The sequence below is a fragment of the Varroa destructor genome, unplaced genomic scaffold (genome assembly GCF_002443255.2).
Source record: "Varroa destructor unplaced genomic scaffold, Vdes_3.0 BEIS01000004.1, whole genome shotgun sequence".
Taxonomy (NCBI): domain Eukaryota; kingdom Metazoa; phylum Arthropoda; class Arachnida; order Mesostigmata; family Varroidae; genus Varroa; species Varroa destructor.
In genome coordinates this window covers 1,881,757-1,896,609 of record NW_019211457.1, presented here as the reverse complement: position 1 = coordinate 1,896,609, position 14,853 = coordinate 1,881,757, and the positions used below count along the sequence as shown (strand labels likewise).

The window sequence follows — 14,853 nt, the reverse complement described above, 5'->3', positions numbered from 1 at the left end:
TTGTTATTTGTGTCGTCTTAGGGATCATTTAAAATACGGTCGGCAATTAAACTCGAATAGTTAAGCCTTCTTTACGCCCCCACCCGTCCGACCTCGTCTAGGTTTGAAGAAGCGGTGTTTACTAGACACTCCTAAATCAACGTTCTCCTTCAGTCGTAGCAATAGCTCGTGCTAACGCTCGTTGCTGATCATTCGATTTTTCTAAATCCATACTAACATATATGTATATATATATATATATATATTTGGTTCTGTCTTGTACTTTTCTATGTGGCCTTTATCGATACTGCGATGCGACGACAACAACAACGACGACGACGACAACAACAACTATAATAATTACAGTTCTCAGGTCGACCACGTCATTTGGCCTGATGGGAAACGGATCGTCTTGCTTGCCGAAGGCCGCCTGGTCAACCTGTCGTGCTCATCAATTCCATCATTCGTTGTTTCAATCACCGCCGCTACACAAGCGCTTGCCCTGATCGAGCTGTACAACGCACCGGCTGGCCGATACAAGTCTGACGTGTACCTGCTACCGAAGAAGATGGATGAATACGTGGCGTCACTTCATCTGCCTACCTTCGACGCGCATCTAACCGAATTGACGGATGAACAGGCTAAATACATGGGCCTTAACAAGGCCGGACCATTTAAGCCCAATTTCTATCGCTATTAGACAAGTCAATGTTGGCGATAATTACAATGGCCAAAAAATGCTATGTAATAATCAATTACGAGGCTAACATGATGACTTGGAATAATAACAAACAAAAAACACCCCAACAGCAACAAATACAAAAGAGACAGTAAAAAAAGCAAGCGAACATAAAAAAAGTGCTGTCAATACTGCCACAGGGATATAGCAACACCGGAGAGCGAAGTCGTCGCCAAAGCTGAAGACAATGCAGCGGATACAGCAATGTAATGTAATGAATCGTTACCAAAATACCAGAGAAGATGAACACTTGGTAACCTATTCGTGTGCTTATCGTAAAATCCGTTCTTGATGGGGTTTCCGTGCTGTTTTTAGTACCACTTGGTGACCCTGCTGGATTAGTGCAAGCATTCCACCGGGCTGTTTATGTGTATGTGTGTGTCTATTAGATTATGTGGAACGGTTTAGTAACGAAGCATAATTGACAACATAGATGATCTATGGCTTGCTGCTATTTTTGCAAGACGTATACAAGCAGACGGCGTGTTTTAATCTGGTCCAGCAGAATAGCAAGTTTCTGGAACTTTCAAATCAATTGGTATAAACAACTGGGTTGAAATCGAAGGACAACCCGATTGGGTTTTCGTTGAAAAGCCGTTTCATACGGAGCAAATTCTGCATGAAGTTCCTCGCTTGTTTATCGTCTTATAAGTCTATACAAAGCAAGTCCATATTATATAGTGATCGAACGGTATGCATGAGTTTTTTTCTTGTTACAATATGGCGAATTGGCTGTGCTGCTCGATCGACAACACTGCGACTATAGTACAGATGCGCGGGTTGCAGTTTACTACCGGGATGTTAGGCGGTGCTATGACATGATCAGATCTATCTACGCCTTTTAGTCCTTCGGATTTTTGAAGGGCTCATTGTCCGAAGCGTATCTTTCATTTGATACAATCACACCTTCTCCAGATAGTTTTCGAAATCCCCTATTGCCGCCGCGTTCAAGCTGGAGTGCAGTGGGCGTTGATGGATGCGTGTGCAATCGTAAAGGGCAGTCCAAGGATTTGAAGGTTGAATTAGATGAAATAATCCTGTTTACGATAATAGCCTATTGATTAACGTCCCTTTGAAGCGAAGCCGTGTTCTAATGTCAAACCCTTATTAAAACGCATTTCGCAGAATTGAAGGACCGAAAGGAGTTGAATCCAGTTTGGATCCAAAACAATGATGTTTTTGGCATACTTTGATGACCCTGCAGGAGGCACTTCCAGGAAGAGGCGTGCAGACATGAAACACGCAGACGGATAATGTGGGTTATTATCGAACTCCGATAGAGCAATGATAGTGGCGATTATAATTACTAATCTTAGTAATACGGCAATTTTTATTATATATAGATATATTAGTATTTGCAAGCGAGAGTAATTAGCGAAGAGCTACGTAACATTTGTAAGCCGCTGCTCGAGTACTATAATTGCGCATCCAGAGCACGATCCTGTCGTTCGTTAGTATTAAGGAGCAGGGCAAGGACGAATAAGAGAGCCATGCAAGGACCGCTGCCTGTGCTAGACGTCCCTATTAGGCGTCATGTTATGGCGGGGCGCTTAATCAAACACAATGTTACGAAAATCATAGAGGGATCAGAAAAGAACGTATGCGCAAAACAAATATCCGTTCAGAGCTGAAAGTAATGGCGGAGCAGTGAAGACATGGTGAAATCTAATTACATGGATGCTTGCAGCAGAAATCACTCTTTAGCTAAAGAATACGACTCATACTGCTGTTCACATAGCTACTATTGAAGTATTAGCACGGCTTTTTCGTAGAGATGAGGTTAAACGCTAGCGACTATATCAAACGTCCAGGGGAACTTTGGGACTAACGCAGGAGGTAAGTTACAGGGCTAAACGGTTACAACAAAAGAGCAGATGCAAGATGTGAAGTTAGGTGGAAAAACAAAATGATGCCTATGAGCGAAAATAGGTTACAACAAACTGGAGATTGTCAGAATGTTTAGAAAGGCGCGTGCCTCTTATATTGCCAGGACTGCCCTTAGGGCCGCACATAATATATGCTACCGCCATTGTTGGGAGGGAACAAAAGTTGCAAGGTACGAAAATTATGCTGACAATACAAAAAACCTCGTCTCTCTGTGTAGTGCAGCTCTACAAATTGAAAATGCTGGTAAGTTATGGAGATTGTTCAAGTCAGATTTTTTAAATAGAATGATTAAATGGTTAAAAAGGCCTATTTTATCATAAGTGAAGGACATCCTGACTAATCAATTGATCAAGCCTTCGCCTTCGAAAGGAGATAGAGATACATCATATGCCGAAGCTCCTACAAACACCATATGTGTTAACGCTAGCTAGTACCGAGTGAATAGCTCTAAACTATGGAGAGTGATACAACAATATCATAGTGCTGAAATAAAACCCCAGTTCCCTAAATCGCGACGGTTATGAGCCCCGGTGACCGTTGCATATCAAGAGATGCCATCCAATATATATATAAACAGATATTTCGCTAATAATTGTCATTATTATAACCCTATTATATGAATATTCTGGTTATCACAATTAATATTGATATTTATAATAAATTTAGTTGTATTTTCAGGAACAAGATGTACATCGGCGAGAAATATGTCGAACGGTAAACAAATCTGTAAATGAGACATATATATATATATATATATATAGATATATATAGAGAGAGAAAAAAAAAGAAGAAAAAAACGAAAAAATGTATTGAAACGTAAGCCACCTTTTGAATATATGGCGCGTATTTCGAACTGCGTAGCGGCAAATGATAATATCGAACGTAATGCACAGTCAACGACTGCTAGGGATGATATTATAGATGTCCGGTGTGGATTAGGACATAGACAGAGCTTGAAGCATAAGAACGAAAGCTGTTCGATCGTTGCGGCACTCGTTTTGCTTAACAGAAAACCGTCTCTCCTACAACAGGACACAGCCCCGCTTAGGAAGTATTCAACCACATCCAGATTTAAGTAGCCAACTTTCCGATGATACAGCGTCTTGCTACGTGTCTGGGTCGGGAAGCCTGTAGAATCGAATACATCAAATCTGGAGTCGTCTCGAAACTTGAAAAGTTCCAGTGTTTCTCATGTTCACATCTACATACGCACGCCCAATAATTGGTTTTTAATCATTTTTTGAAGGGTTAGAAAAATATACACGATAAAACAAGTAAAACAAAAATCGCAGTGTCAACGTTACTGTGTAAAAGTATAGCATAAATACAGTAACAACGCTAGTAGACTGGAGCAAACGCGAAGAGGCAAACGAAGATTCATTATTCTAAAGAAAGAGTCGCACCATTATATAGTACATTCTAGTTAAAAACAAATATTAAAAACAACGATGTTTTTGTTTAACTCGTTTTGTTCAATTGACGTGAGAGCCATTAGATAATTGATGGGACTATAATTTAGCTGCAATGAAAGCCAATGCCTTCATTTTCTATAAGCGAAAAATGATAACATTTACCCAATATTGAATATTTGTCAAAGATTTTATTGTATGGCAATATATGTGTGTAAGGTTGGTATCGATAATTAAAAGAGCCTAAAACACCATATTAAATTTACTCATATTTATTTAGAGTGTTTGAAACTATTAATCAGATTGAAATTTGTTAAATAAATAGGCCTTCTGCTGAGTTTGCTCGAGAATTGGACACTGTTGCAATTATGTCGTTCTCAATATAGACCATGCTTATTAATAAATAGTCCCGTAGATCAGTGCTACTTGGAAATTAGTTTACATTATTTAATTTTCGGAAAATTTGTAAAAAAAAAATCATAAAAATGACCTATTTTTCGAGGTAGCAAGGAAAAAGTGCGAGAAGTGATGGATCTCATACGCTCGAGTAATGCACAGAGCCCGAGTTGAAACTAGTCCACCTTGAATTAAAAGTAGCGGTGCTTTGTCTCTTAAATAATCGCGATTTTCTTTCAGCCACGTTAAAAAAATATTTTACTGCCTTAACTATGTTTGTACTAACAATGAGAATGAAGTATTGAGTATCAGGCACGCTAAATCGAGGCCCTTGGCCTTTCTCTAGCTAACACACAAAAACAGATACAGAAAAAATAAATGGGAATCTTCATAACGAAGAACGCCGCGTGTAAACATGCGCCTTTGCATGACGCTCTTGCCATCAAGGCCTTATTTCAGGCATCATGGGAGTATAGAATATATATATACATGGGAAAGAGCGTGAGAAGCACAAATAAAGAACACGACTCCGTTTATAGTATACGAACGCTTGGTAAATAGTATCGATGCAAGAAGTGGCCACACTTTATACAGAAAAGATTACTGAACATGAGCGAAAATGAATACATTTATTTAATGGTGCAAAAAGCAAAGCAAGCAGGCCTATTGCAGGGACTAAAGCGATGCACGAGGTGAAAAAGTCTGCAAGTATACATGAGATTTGACAAATGTATCTTAATATGTGCAATCATTTTCGATCAGGGGTTGTTTCTGAACGACAAGAAGTCAACTAACTACCAATTGACCCACACTTTTTAGAGTGTTTATATGTTTCATGAAAGAGGAAAAAACAAAAAAGCTATACTTGACGTCAATTCCGCTAGTTCATCCCCCGAAAGATTTGCCCCAGTATCGTCACGTTGGAGTGAATACATAATAAGGCCCCTAATAAAATAACTATAGTATACAATGACCAGTCTGCATCAAAGTTGACGTAACCCTTTCAACGAGCGGAAGTTATTTGACAGACACAATGCATATACACACAGATTTATGAAAAACTATTGCTTATTCTGATACTTTTTAACGGGTAACTTCCGTAAGCGAACTTTACGAGGAAAGAAATGACAAGAAACGTCACCCACGCAATACGTAGAGTTGTGCAGCTAACTGAACAGGAATAAATCTGATTCCAGCATTTACCGGGTAACAGTAGAGTGGCCTAGCTTGTAATGGCTGATTATAACAGGCTTCATCTACCTGTGCCATTAATTTATATATATATATATATATATATACATATATATATAATGTATGAATTAATTTTTAAGTTATCATGCTGCTACGAAATAATGTAGCGTCGTTGGTAACCGATGAAAATCTATTGGCGTGGACAATACCAAAAAAATAAAGCAGCTTTGTGACTGGTGTATTAAACAGCACGAACAGCAGAGCTTTGAATTAGAAATTGACATAAAAATGAAATTTGAAAGAAATGCCTTATACACTTTTTCCATGCCTAAAAACTTAAAGCCGTTTGCTGATTATCACACACTTGATTACAGTAGGATTATCCAATAACAGCTCCTTTCTTGAAAACAGCCCACCATTTATAGTATTACAATAGTGATAACGTTAATAACAAAATCTAATATAATAAAAAAAAAAACAAAATATGAAACATATTTTTAAATACACCGATGACATACGTCAATGGTTATGCGTGACACCGGACGGATAGCAACAGCATTTCATTCGTGCACACGTAAACTGTGACACAATGTCCGCTTGTTTGTTTTTTTTTTAATTAAATTAATAACAAAAAATCAGTCTGCATAGATACGGACGGTGCAAAAGGAGCACACGAGCGTTGCCACTAAGATTAGAAACGATGACGCTTTCGATAAAGCGTACTCAGTCACACAGAAACAACATGAGTTAATCATAGGAACTATATAAACTTGCATCTGTACATCAGTAAGTCAATGAAAGCGTTCACAGACACGCAACCACTTGTTGACTCGTGGCACAAGTAAAAACTACTATATATCTATAGTATTTTTCACGGAAAAAAAGGCATGGGGAAGGATGGCAAGGAACGCTTCTATCAACAAAACAAGCAGGTACGAAAACGATACTGTCGCTATGCCATTTGTTAAAGTACAAATACCCAATTTTACGACTCTATGTAGGGTGACTAATAACATTAACAATAATGATTACTGAAGATAACTTGTACGAAATCCAAAGGGAAATTGATTAGCGTGCGTCACCAGGCATGTACAACATTCGTCAGCGACAGTCTTACGATCTTCCAGCTCTGAATGCGCAACATGCGCAGACACAGACACCTTTTCTATGAAGCGTGATGGATACACGGCGTGAAAGTAGCACCCGGACACTGCGGCCTGCAAGAATAGAAAGACAAATAACCATAAATCAATACCTTTCTCAAAATATTATTATAAGGTTAACGACCGGAGACAATTCCAATAGGACAGAGCGGTGCATAAGTAGGCAAAGCACAGTGGCAATGTTATGCTCTTGTGGCCATACCCTATTTCAATCCTTGCTACTGCATATTGTACTGATGAAGATCTACCAGCTTCGTGATGCAGTGTCTCGGATAAGGTGTCCGAGACATTGCATTGAAGAATACACGACGCATAATAACAATAATAATAACAACTATAATTTGCTTTCTCTGGGTGGACGAGTGTGAAGGTAACAGGTATACTGGAAAAGCATCAAGAAATGGAATAGGCAAAAATATGACTACTTCCAACATTGAACAGCAAGCAACATCAAGATTAGAAACACAATCAATTTTATCTTCCAGAAAATCGCAGAGAGTGCGTGTGTGTGTGTGTGTGAGAGAGAGAGAGAGGGTGGGGGTGGGGGGGCACAAATCCATAAGGAACAACTGGTGGCTAGAAGAGATCTTAGCTGCTGTCTGATTAATTAAATGGGGCGTTAATAATGGACCGACCTTTCGACACATGACAACTCTGGTAATTTAAACAATTTAAAATGGAAAAAAACAATCGTGCGTACGAAAGGATATACATACGCGTTCGTGCCGACACTACGGAAAGTTTACCGTACCATGGTGTTCGTGGCACTGAGAAGCACTACAGTTCTATGACAAAAGTGGAACTGCAAATACTTCTGTGACAATAAACTTCAGAGGACAATGATGAAGAAGCTCCATTTTCAATGTCCGTGGATGTTACTACGAATAAGTTAAATGAAAATCCTACGCGTTTTCTCAACTATGACCAACTACTTCAATCGTTCCAAGATTTCTTTCCTGATACCCCAATACAAATTAGCGGATAATTTTTACCGATTTGTTAGAGATAATTAATTACTAGTAACATCGTACTTAGGCAAATGACGCTGTAGTTAACGTCGTTCCGAGGCGACAATGTCGCATCTACGTTTTAATAGCGCATACAAACCTAGACGTCGTTTGGTGCGTCTGTTATCGAGCCCTTGCTTGATAATGTTAGTTACGATAATAACGGACGATATAAACGCGATTAATAGTAATGAACGTCAACAAAATTGCGTACGAAATTATCTGAGCACTTATTCCCTTTTTCTGTTGCAAGCAAGGTATGTCCCATACGTAGCACTGTCAGCGTATTCCCCTGCGTCAAACTATAGTTTGTAGTTATAACACTGGGTAGATATATTCATCAACCAAGCAAACGAAGAAGATCGGCCTCCTATAATGAATGGATTTTAACATTAGCTCGCGCTCTAGTACGTTTGTAATGATGACGTTACCTTGCCAGTCCCACGTAACGTACAGGATAACGTTTATGTCAGTCAAAGCTTTCTACCATTCAAGGCCATCGCTTCTGCATCATCGATCTCTGCGAACATATGTGTATATATTAAAAAAAAAAAAAAAAATAGAGTTATGTTCGTAGAAAGAACAAGAAAAACAAACATTCTATGCGGGCAGCGTGATGACAAATGTCTGCCAGTGGTAACAGATTAAATAAAACTGGCTCGGGGCCTAGGTAGGTAACCGCTAACAGAAATGTCCCGTAGAAAACGACTCTGATTACCAGGCCCTACCATGCACCAAGGAAAAACACTTGAATTTTGATAGGTAATACGTTGGCTAATGGAGAATGCTCTAATCCAAGCTGTAATTGTAATTTCTTGCTCTATCGGTAGAAAACTGAATAGGAGGACTGAATATTGAATTATGAGACAAATTTTTATCCAGATGCTAACGATTTTATTTAGTACATATGAAATAAAGAAGCCAGATGTCTGCGCTCCAATCATCCCGTCAATTCATTGCGTAACTGTGGAAAGTAGTAGCTATGAATAAGTTCAATGAGACGTTAAATACCCCTAACTATCGAATACGTGGCAAGGCCGAATCTACAAGTAACGGAACAAGTTTAGCAAAAATGACCGTTTTGAGCCTATGCATAGAGCTCCTACATGTGCTGGCAAAAGTAGAACCATCACTGGGCTAACTAGATGAGCATAAAAAAGCAGAATCTATGCAATCTTAGAAAATCAAATTTGTAAACGTTTTGTTGAGAAGATTTAACGCTTTTGTTATAACGTACTATTGAAGGTATCCGTTTTTATATGTCATCAATTTAAAGCCGTGTTCTTTTTGTTGGTTCTTTATCTAGAGAATTGTAAGCCATAAAGGTAATAAAGCCTCTTACTGATTCAATTGAAAGCGAGCGAGTAGAGTTATCCTCCTTAGTTTGAAGGCCAGTCCCCGAATTTCCGGTAGGTACGAGTAAACCGTCAATTATGTTACACAAAAATGACGATAAATCCGTGAAACGCGGACTCGATTTCCATAATTCTCTTTTCATAAGCCACAGAATCGATACGAATATGTTAAATAGGAACTTATGCTCTACAGTACGGAGAACCTTTAGTTGTTTATCCGCCAAATAGTTGTACTGTAGCCCCAGTCAGTCATTGCGGTCGACGACTTGCGGCCCCTTCTAACATCGAAAAAGGTCTGGCTGGACCTAATTTCGAATCTGGACCATCTTACTTCGTGTCCATAGGACTTGTTAACATTGCACTGTTCCATGGGGACCTTACCGAAAAAAAGAAGCTAATCTTACGTTCCTGCTCAAAGGATCGTCGTTACCGTTTCCTCTATTAATCGACACACGTATTCACCTTCGATGCGGCTTCCCATATATTCCGAAGAAGAACCCACGTTAGCTATAGGGTTATGGCCAATTTTTGTAGGGCTCGCTTGTAAAGTTGTTTTCTGTTTCTGTGCTTAGAGTATGTGCTTATTGATGGGCATAGCAAGATGCAAGGGTATACCGTCGCCCTATTATATATAATTTAATTAGGTATGATTTTGATAGAATATCTCAATACGAAAATGCACATCATGCAAATATAATATCGATTGCCGAATCGTCATTAGCTCGAAGAAAGCTAATCGATTTATTAAAAAGAACTATTTAACATTTGAGTAGGCATAGCTGGTAACTGGGCTATCCCAGTAATTGCAGTAACAGGCAAAATAGAGGATGACCCAAAAGCTCATCTGGTAGTTTGAGAGTTGCACTCGATAAAGTAGCAAGAGTAGAAAAAGTTGAAAGTTCTCCAACTATCGGAAAACTTCTGCTCCGCCCTAAACCTAAACTAGTTCGATCTTGCAGTTTATTTTCTTGCATCTACTACGCTACCGGCCATCCACTTAGAGGTGTCACAGATTTGTAGCCTTTATCCAGACAGGTTAGTAGAGTAATCCGACTGGCAACCAATCAGACGCTCATTAAGCGAGATCCCTTTAAGCATCAACCAGTCGGTCCAGCGAAAGGAAGCTGCATTTGATTCATCTTTTTGGCTGAAGAGTTTATACCTCATATACTTCACGCCTGGCAACCTCAGCCGATCACTTTGAAACCGAGAGCTAGTGCGAATTTACTAGACGAGCTTGTTGTTCCACCGCCGGCAGCATTTCACGCGTACGTACCTATCCTATGAAAGTGGAAGCCAGCTTCACATGGCCAGAGGTACTACAAGCGTTGTCGGTGCTCGTGCGCGGCCTGCAGGTGTGGTGATTCGATGCGGTAATTTCAAATCTGTGTGTGACTCTTTTTTTTATTCGGAAGCCAGCAGAGGTAGCAGTCGGGTGTCGAAGATGCCAAGTTCGTCATCGCATCAAGAAGCCGAGGATGAAAGGGCCACCGCCGTCACGACGATGTCATCAAGTTCACACTTCGACATTGGTCAGATCAAGGATGCGCTGATAAGTTGACCGTCACTAATTGGCAGACTAATGCAATAGTCCCTCCTTGAATCTGTGCGAACGCCGGTTATCGCCTTTCCGTGCGCGGAGCCACTTAAGAGTGTATATAAGAGAAAACTGTCTAAGTTTTCGGTGCCACATTAGGCTGTAACTTGGACGCCAACATGAAGATCTCTATTATTGTAATTCTTGCGACGCTCGTGTGCGTGTCAAGTAAGTACAGTCACGCATGCTTTACGTCCGGTACTGAAGCCGTTCAGAATTGCCTCCATTAGACAACCGACTCTCAGTACGAAACGTGTCTACGTCCGGTTTTGAAATTGCAAGATGTTCCTAAAAATAAGCAACTAACCCCTAACAGACAAACGCGTTATCCACTCGATCTTTAGGACGTGTGAAGCCGCAGCTGTGGCTACAGCTTGACAACTTGAGAACGTTGCCTAATTTACCTAAGTTACCACCACCGAAACTCTGTAGGCGAGCCTTGCATATAGTCGTGAAGGCACATTTATCGACTAACTGCTGGGTGGTGCCATTCGATTCACTATCAGTAGCAATTAATTAGTCGGCAAGCAGAAATTGTATAAAAAAAAAGAACATGAAAGCACACACCTTATACAGACAAAAGGGAGCATCTCGCACTTAGATAAAATGAGGCCATTTGCGCATTTTCGACACATAATAGCTTTTTTTTTTTAAGATTTTATTTTATTCAATGGCTTCCGTAAGTATGGTGCGTTTACTACAACAAAACAATTTTATTAGATTTGAATTCATTATAATATAATAATTATATTTGAATAGCTTTGTACGGTGTAAATGAGAGGCGAGCGTCTTGCTTGAAGGAAGAACGTTCCTGACGTGTAAAAATCGTTTTTACATACGTTTAACCGTAGATCTCAGGCGGCGCAGTAGTGAGCGTTCTAAAGGGTTTAGCCGAAAGGATCATTCTATACAACTGACTAGATGAATCCTTATTTTACACTATAACACAACGTACCGTACAGGTTGGCATATGTGTTAACCAAAATCCCATCCCGCGAACACTTGTACGCCAAGGTCCTAAGCAACAGATAAGGTAAAAAGTAGGACATTGTATTTCGCTTGGTTCTTCTTTCCTTGTAATTTACAAACGTCACACTATTTCTCGTATGCCGACATAGCACGCCGTTAACTTTATGCTACGGAGCCGTGTGCACTTCTAACACCCGGGATATTCTAGGTATTTGACTCGAACTGAGATATAGATTCGTTTGTATGAAGCACAATACAACGCCAATGCATACAAATCGAATAGTGCTTTGGCTACCGAAACGTGTCCGTGTTTCTATTAGAAATGTACATAGATTTAACTCTGTCGTTAACTACGCAGGACATAAAACGTAACGTGTTGTCATAATCATAAAAACACTCTGTCAAAAATTAATAGTTATGGTCTGTACGTATCTCAAAGGCATGCTAGTTCGTTAATAGAAAACCTTACCTGATTTCTTTTTATTAACTTCTTTTATTATTAAGTAAAATTAACCCTTTTCAGTTTAATTCAAATACATAAAGCCCTCTAATTGCACGCGAAACCACTTCTGGGTGAAACGCAAGTTCCAACGTCGTGAGAGAATCGGGTACACTAAACTGTCCTATGGTTTTTTTCAGCCGCTTGGCGCATAAATCCATATGTGCGTCTCGGATATGATGTTTCCCCTTATGTGCCTGTTGTGTACGGAATGGGCTATCCATACTACAACAACGCGTATACCCCACTGGGAGATCTGTACGGTTATGGATATGGCGGATATGAGGTCAGTTATCCGAGTTACAGACTAAGCAACCTCGGTTACGGGAAAGTGACCGTGAGCGGCGGCAATCGGGCAACCCCTTATCGTAATTAGATGCCCTACCCTGTTGAAGCCTATTGCACCATTACACCTCGTACGCACCCGTCGACCACCTATTGAAACTACCGCTTTGTTTTGGCTCCATTGGCAATGGAGTAGCTTAGATATACGATCATCCCGTGTACACCTAGTTGCGTCGGTTCAATTACATCAATAGCTTGAAACCGTGTGCCATCTTCGTTGCGACAGGGATAATTCTAGCCACCATTGTCAGCGTGCTTGAGCACGCGTACGTATTCGAGCTCACGCCACGTGTCCAATTTACAAGTGATATTGTATGGTTCTTCTAGAAAAAGCTTCGATGAAGACGACTATAATAATCATAGGCACAACAACAACAACAACAACAACAACAACAAGCTGAAGTGCATAGTGAAGAAGTTCAATGGAAGGAATAACTTACTGACGGTGGCACTTCCTGCATTCGTATTCCTCTCGTATTACTATAGCTGGTATCGTCCATGATAGTTATAATGGCGATGTTAATGATGACAAATATACATGTATTTAAAATTACCATATCAATGTTAAATCGTAATGGAACAGTGAAGGCCTGTTATTTAGGAGGAACCAAGTAAAAAAAAGTGTAATAAAAAATACTTAAGGAACAAAGCTAAGTGTAGTAATTGATAGTAGCGTTATATACATCACGTTCTGAAGACTCTATGGGCGAATTGTTTTAGCACAGACATCCGATTTTTTACAATATATTATTGGATATTTACGCCTCGCGAGGAACATTACTGTAAAAACAGAGTCGGAAACATGTTGAAATTACTCGCCTGTTAATGATGAATAGCGTAGAAAAAATCATTAATATGCACGAGGCAGCATGATAAGGTGTTGAACCTTTTGCTTGAATCACATTTTTCACATTAGACTTCAGTTGAGTTTGATTTTATAACATACATTTTGTGGATAGCACATACACACAAACTACAGATACATAATTAACATAAAAACAAAAAGAAAATTCTTACAATGAATTTCTATTTTTCAACCTAGTTAGAAATACCGTCATTAAGATGCCATCAAATCCTTCAAGCCATCAAATTCGTGCAGCTTTTAAGGTGACGAGAAAACCTCGTGAGGAAATATTGTAGAAAGCGTGAAACAGGCTTGAGGCACCCTTCAGCAAGTAGTTCTAATTTGGATATGACTAATGTTACTTACATTGTCGTAGCACAATGCGTATAATTTCTTTAAAGAAGTCCATGCCGTTCGTGACGACTCGTACGATTCGTGCCGTTTACGGCTCCTGTTTTGTGATCTGTCGGTGAACGTCTATCTGCTAACCCCAAAGACACATGATAACCTGAGTTTGAAACTAGATAATACCACCCCTTCGTCTCGCACCAAGGGCCAGCTATCTGAAGCAATACTTAATGGCAATAACGGACATAAAATTCGAAAAATTTATGGGCCTACTTCAGCAGATTCCGTTTTTCAGAAATCGTTTATACTATTGTGTTGACTTCAGTGAAGAAAAATATGGAGCTGGCCTGGCCCACAGCAATAGTAACAACTAGTAGCCGGGTCCTATACGAGCACCTAAGGTTTTAAGGAGTTCTATATGAAGAGGCGGTCTAAGGAAAACATTTTAATTGCTCGGACTACATACCGTTAGCCGTAGGGACCAGCTCTAGAGGATCGAGCATGTGACGAAAAATCTATGCGTCCCGCGCGATAGCGTTGTGGAACGGCGCGCCTGTGCGTATTGTTACCCGAAAGAACATGTAAAGCAGTTTCGAAAATTGAAATTACAAGACATACATTTTTCCTAAATATGCAGCAATCCGCTGAGATCTGATACAGGCCGTCTTCACTAGATTTCATAACCGAATCAAAAAAAGAAAACACGGCATTTTATGGGATGCTAACATAAACTAGTCGAAAAGATGCTTTTAGTTTTACGCCCGGTGTTGCTGTTGTACACTGTTTCAGATGGCTGACTCTTCCACCGTGAAACGAAACGTGAATCTGCCGTTGGTTCTAAAATGTTTTCGTTTTGTTGGTACGAATGAAGGCATGTCGGCACCCCACTGAGACAGCCGAAACTGTTCATTCAGTAGTTCGCAATAAAGGCTTCGGGGTAGGACTCTTGTAACAGGTCTTCTGGGAAGGATCAAAGTCCATCCGCCGGCTATACTAAATCATAATTCTCGTTTTTCTCCACGAACCTGGCACGGCCTTGCGCTTATATACCAATTCACCTGTTCGTAAATTAGAAAACAAAGACCTTACCGCGAAGTCGTCATCGAAGCCCTTATAGGTCAGTTC

The 14,853-nt window shown here is 39.9% G+C and overlaps 1 protein-coding gene and 2 long non-coding RNA genes across 18 annotated transcripts in view; 2 read left to right on the top strand and 1 right to left on the bottom strand.

Moving 5' to 3' along the window:
- AhcyL1 (Adenosylhomocysteinase like 1) overlaps positions 1-4,447 on the top strand; it is a 173,461-nt gene extending 169,014 nt beyond the window's left edge. For 14 of the 16 annotated variants that reach the window (XM_022803693.2, XM_022803694.2, XM_086986738.1 and 11 more), the window contains one exon: positions 346-4,447. In XM_022803693.2, the coding sequence (XP_022659428.1) occupies positions 346-679 (334 nt within the window). In that variant the 3' untranslated portion in view covers positions 680-4,447. The remainder of the gene's footprint in view (positions 1-345) is intronic. The other 2 variants (XR_002673005.2, XR_015326145.1) reach the window with 2 other exon arrangements.
- A 6,116-nt stretch (positions 4,448-10,563) lies between these two features.
- Positions 10,564-13,185, top strand: LOC147755729 (uncharacterized). Its single transcript, XR_015326150.1, has 2 exons — positions 10,564-10,891; positions 12,332-13,185. It is a non-coding gene; the product is annotated as an uncharacterized LOC147755729 (long non-coding RNA).
- LOC111249621 (uncharacterized) lies at positions 11,515-14,802 on the bottom strand. Its single transcript, XR_002673007.2, has 5 exons — positions 14,455-14,802; positions 14,195-14,281; positions 13,747-13,861; positions 13,220-13,316; positions 11,515-11,740 (listed from the first exon to the last, which is right to left on the bottom strand). It is a non-coding gene; the product is annotated as an uncharacterized LOC111249621 (long non-coding RNA).
- Between the last annotated feature and the right edge of the window lie 51 nt (positions 14,803-14,853).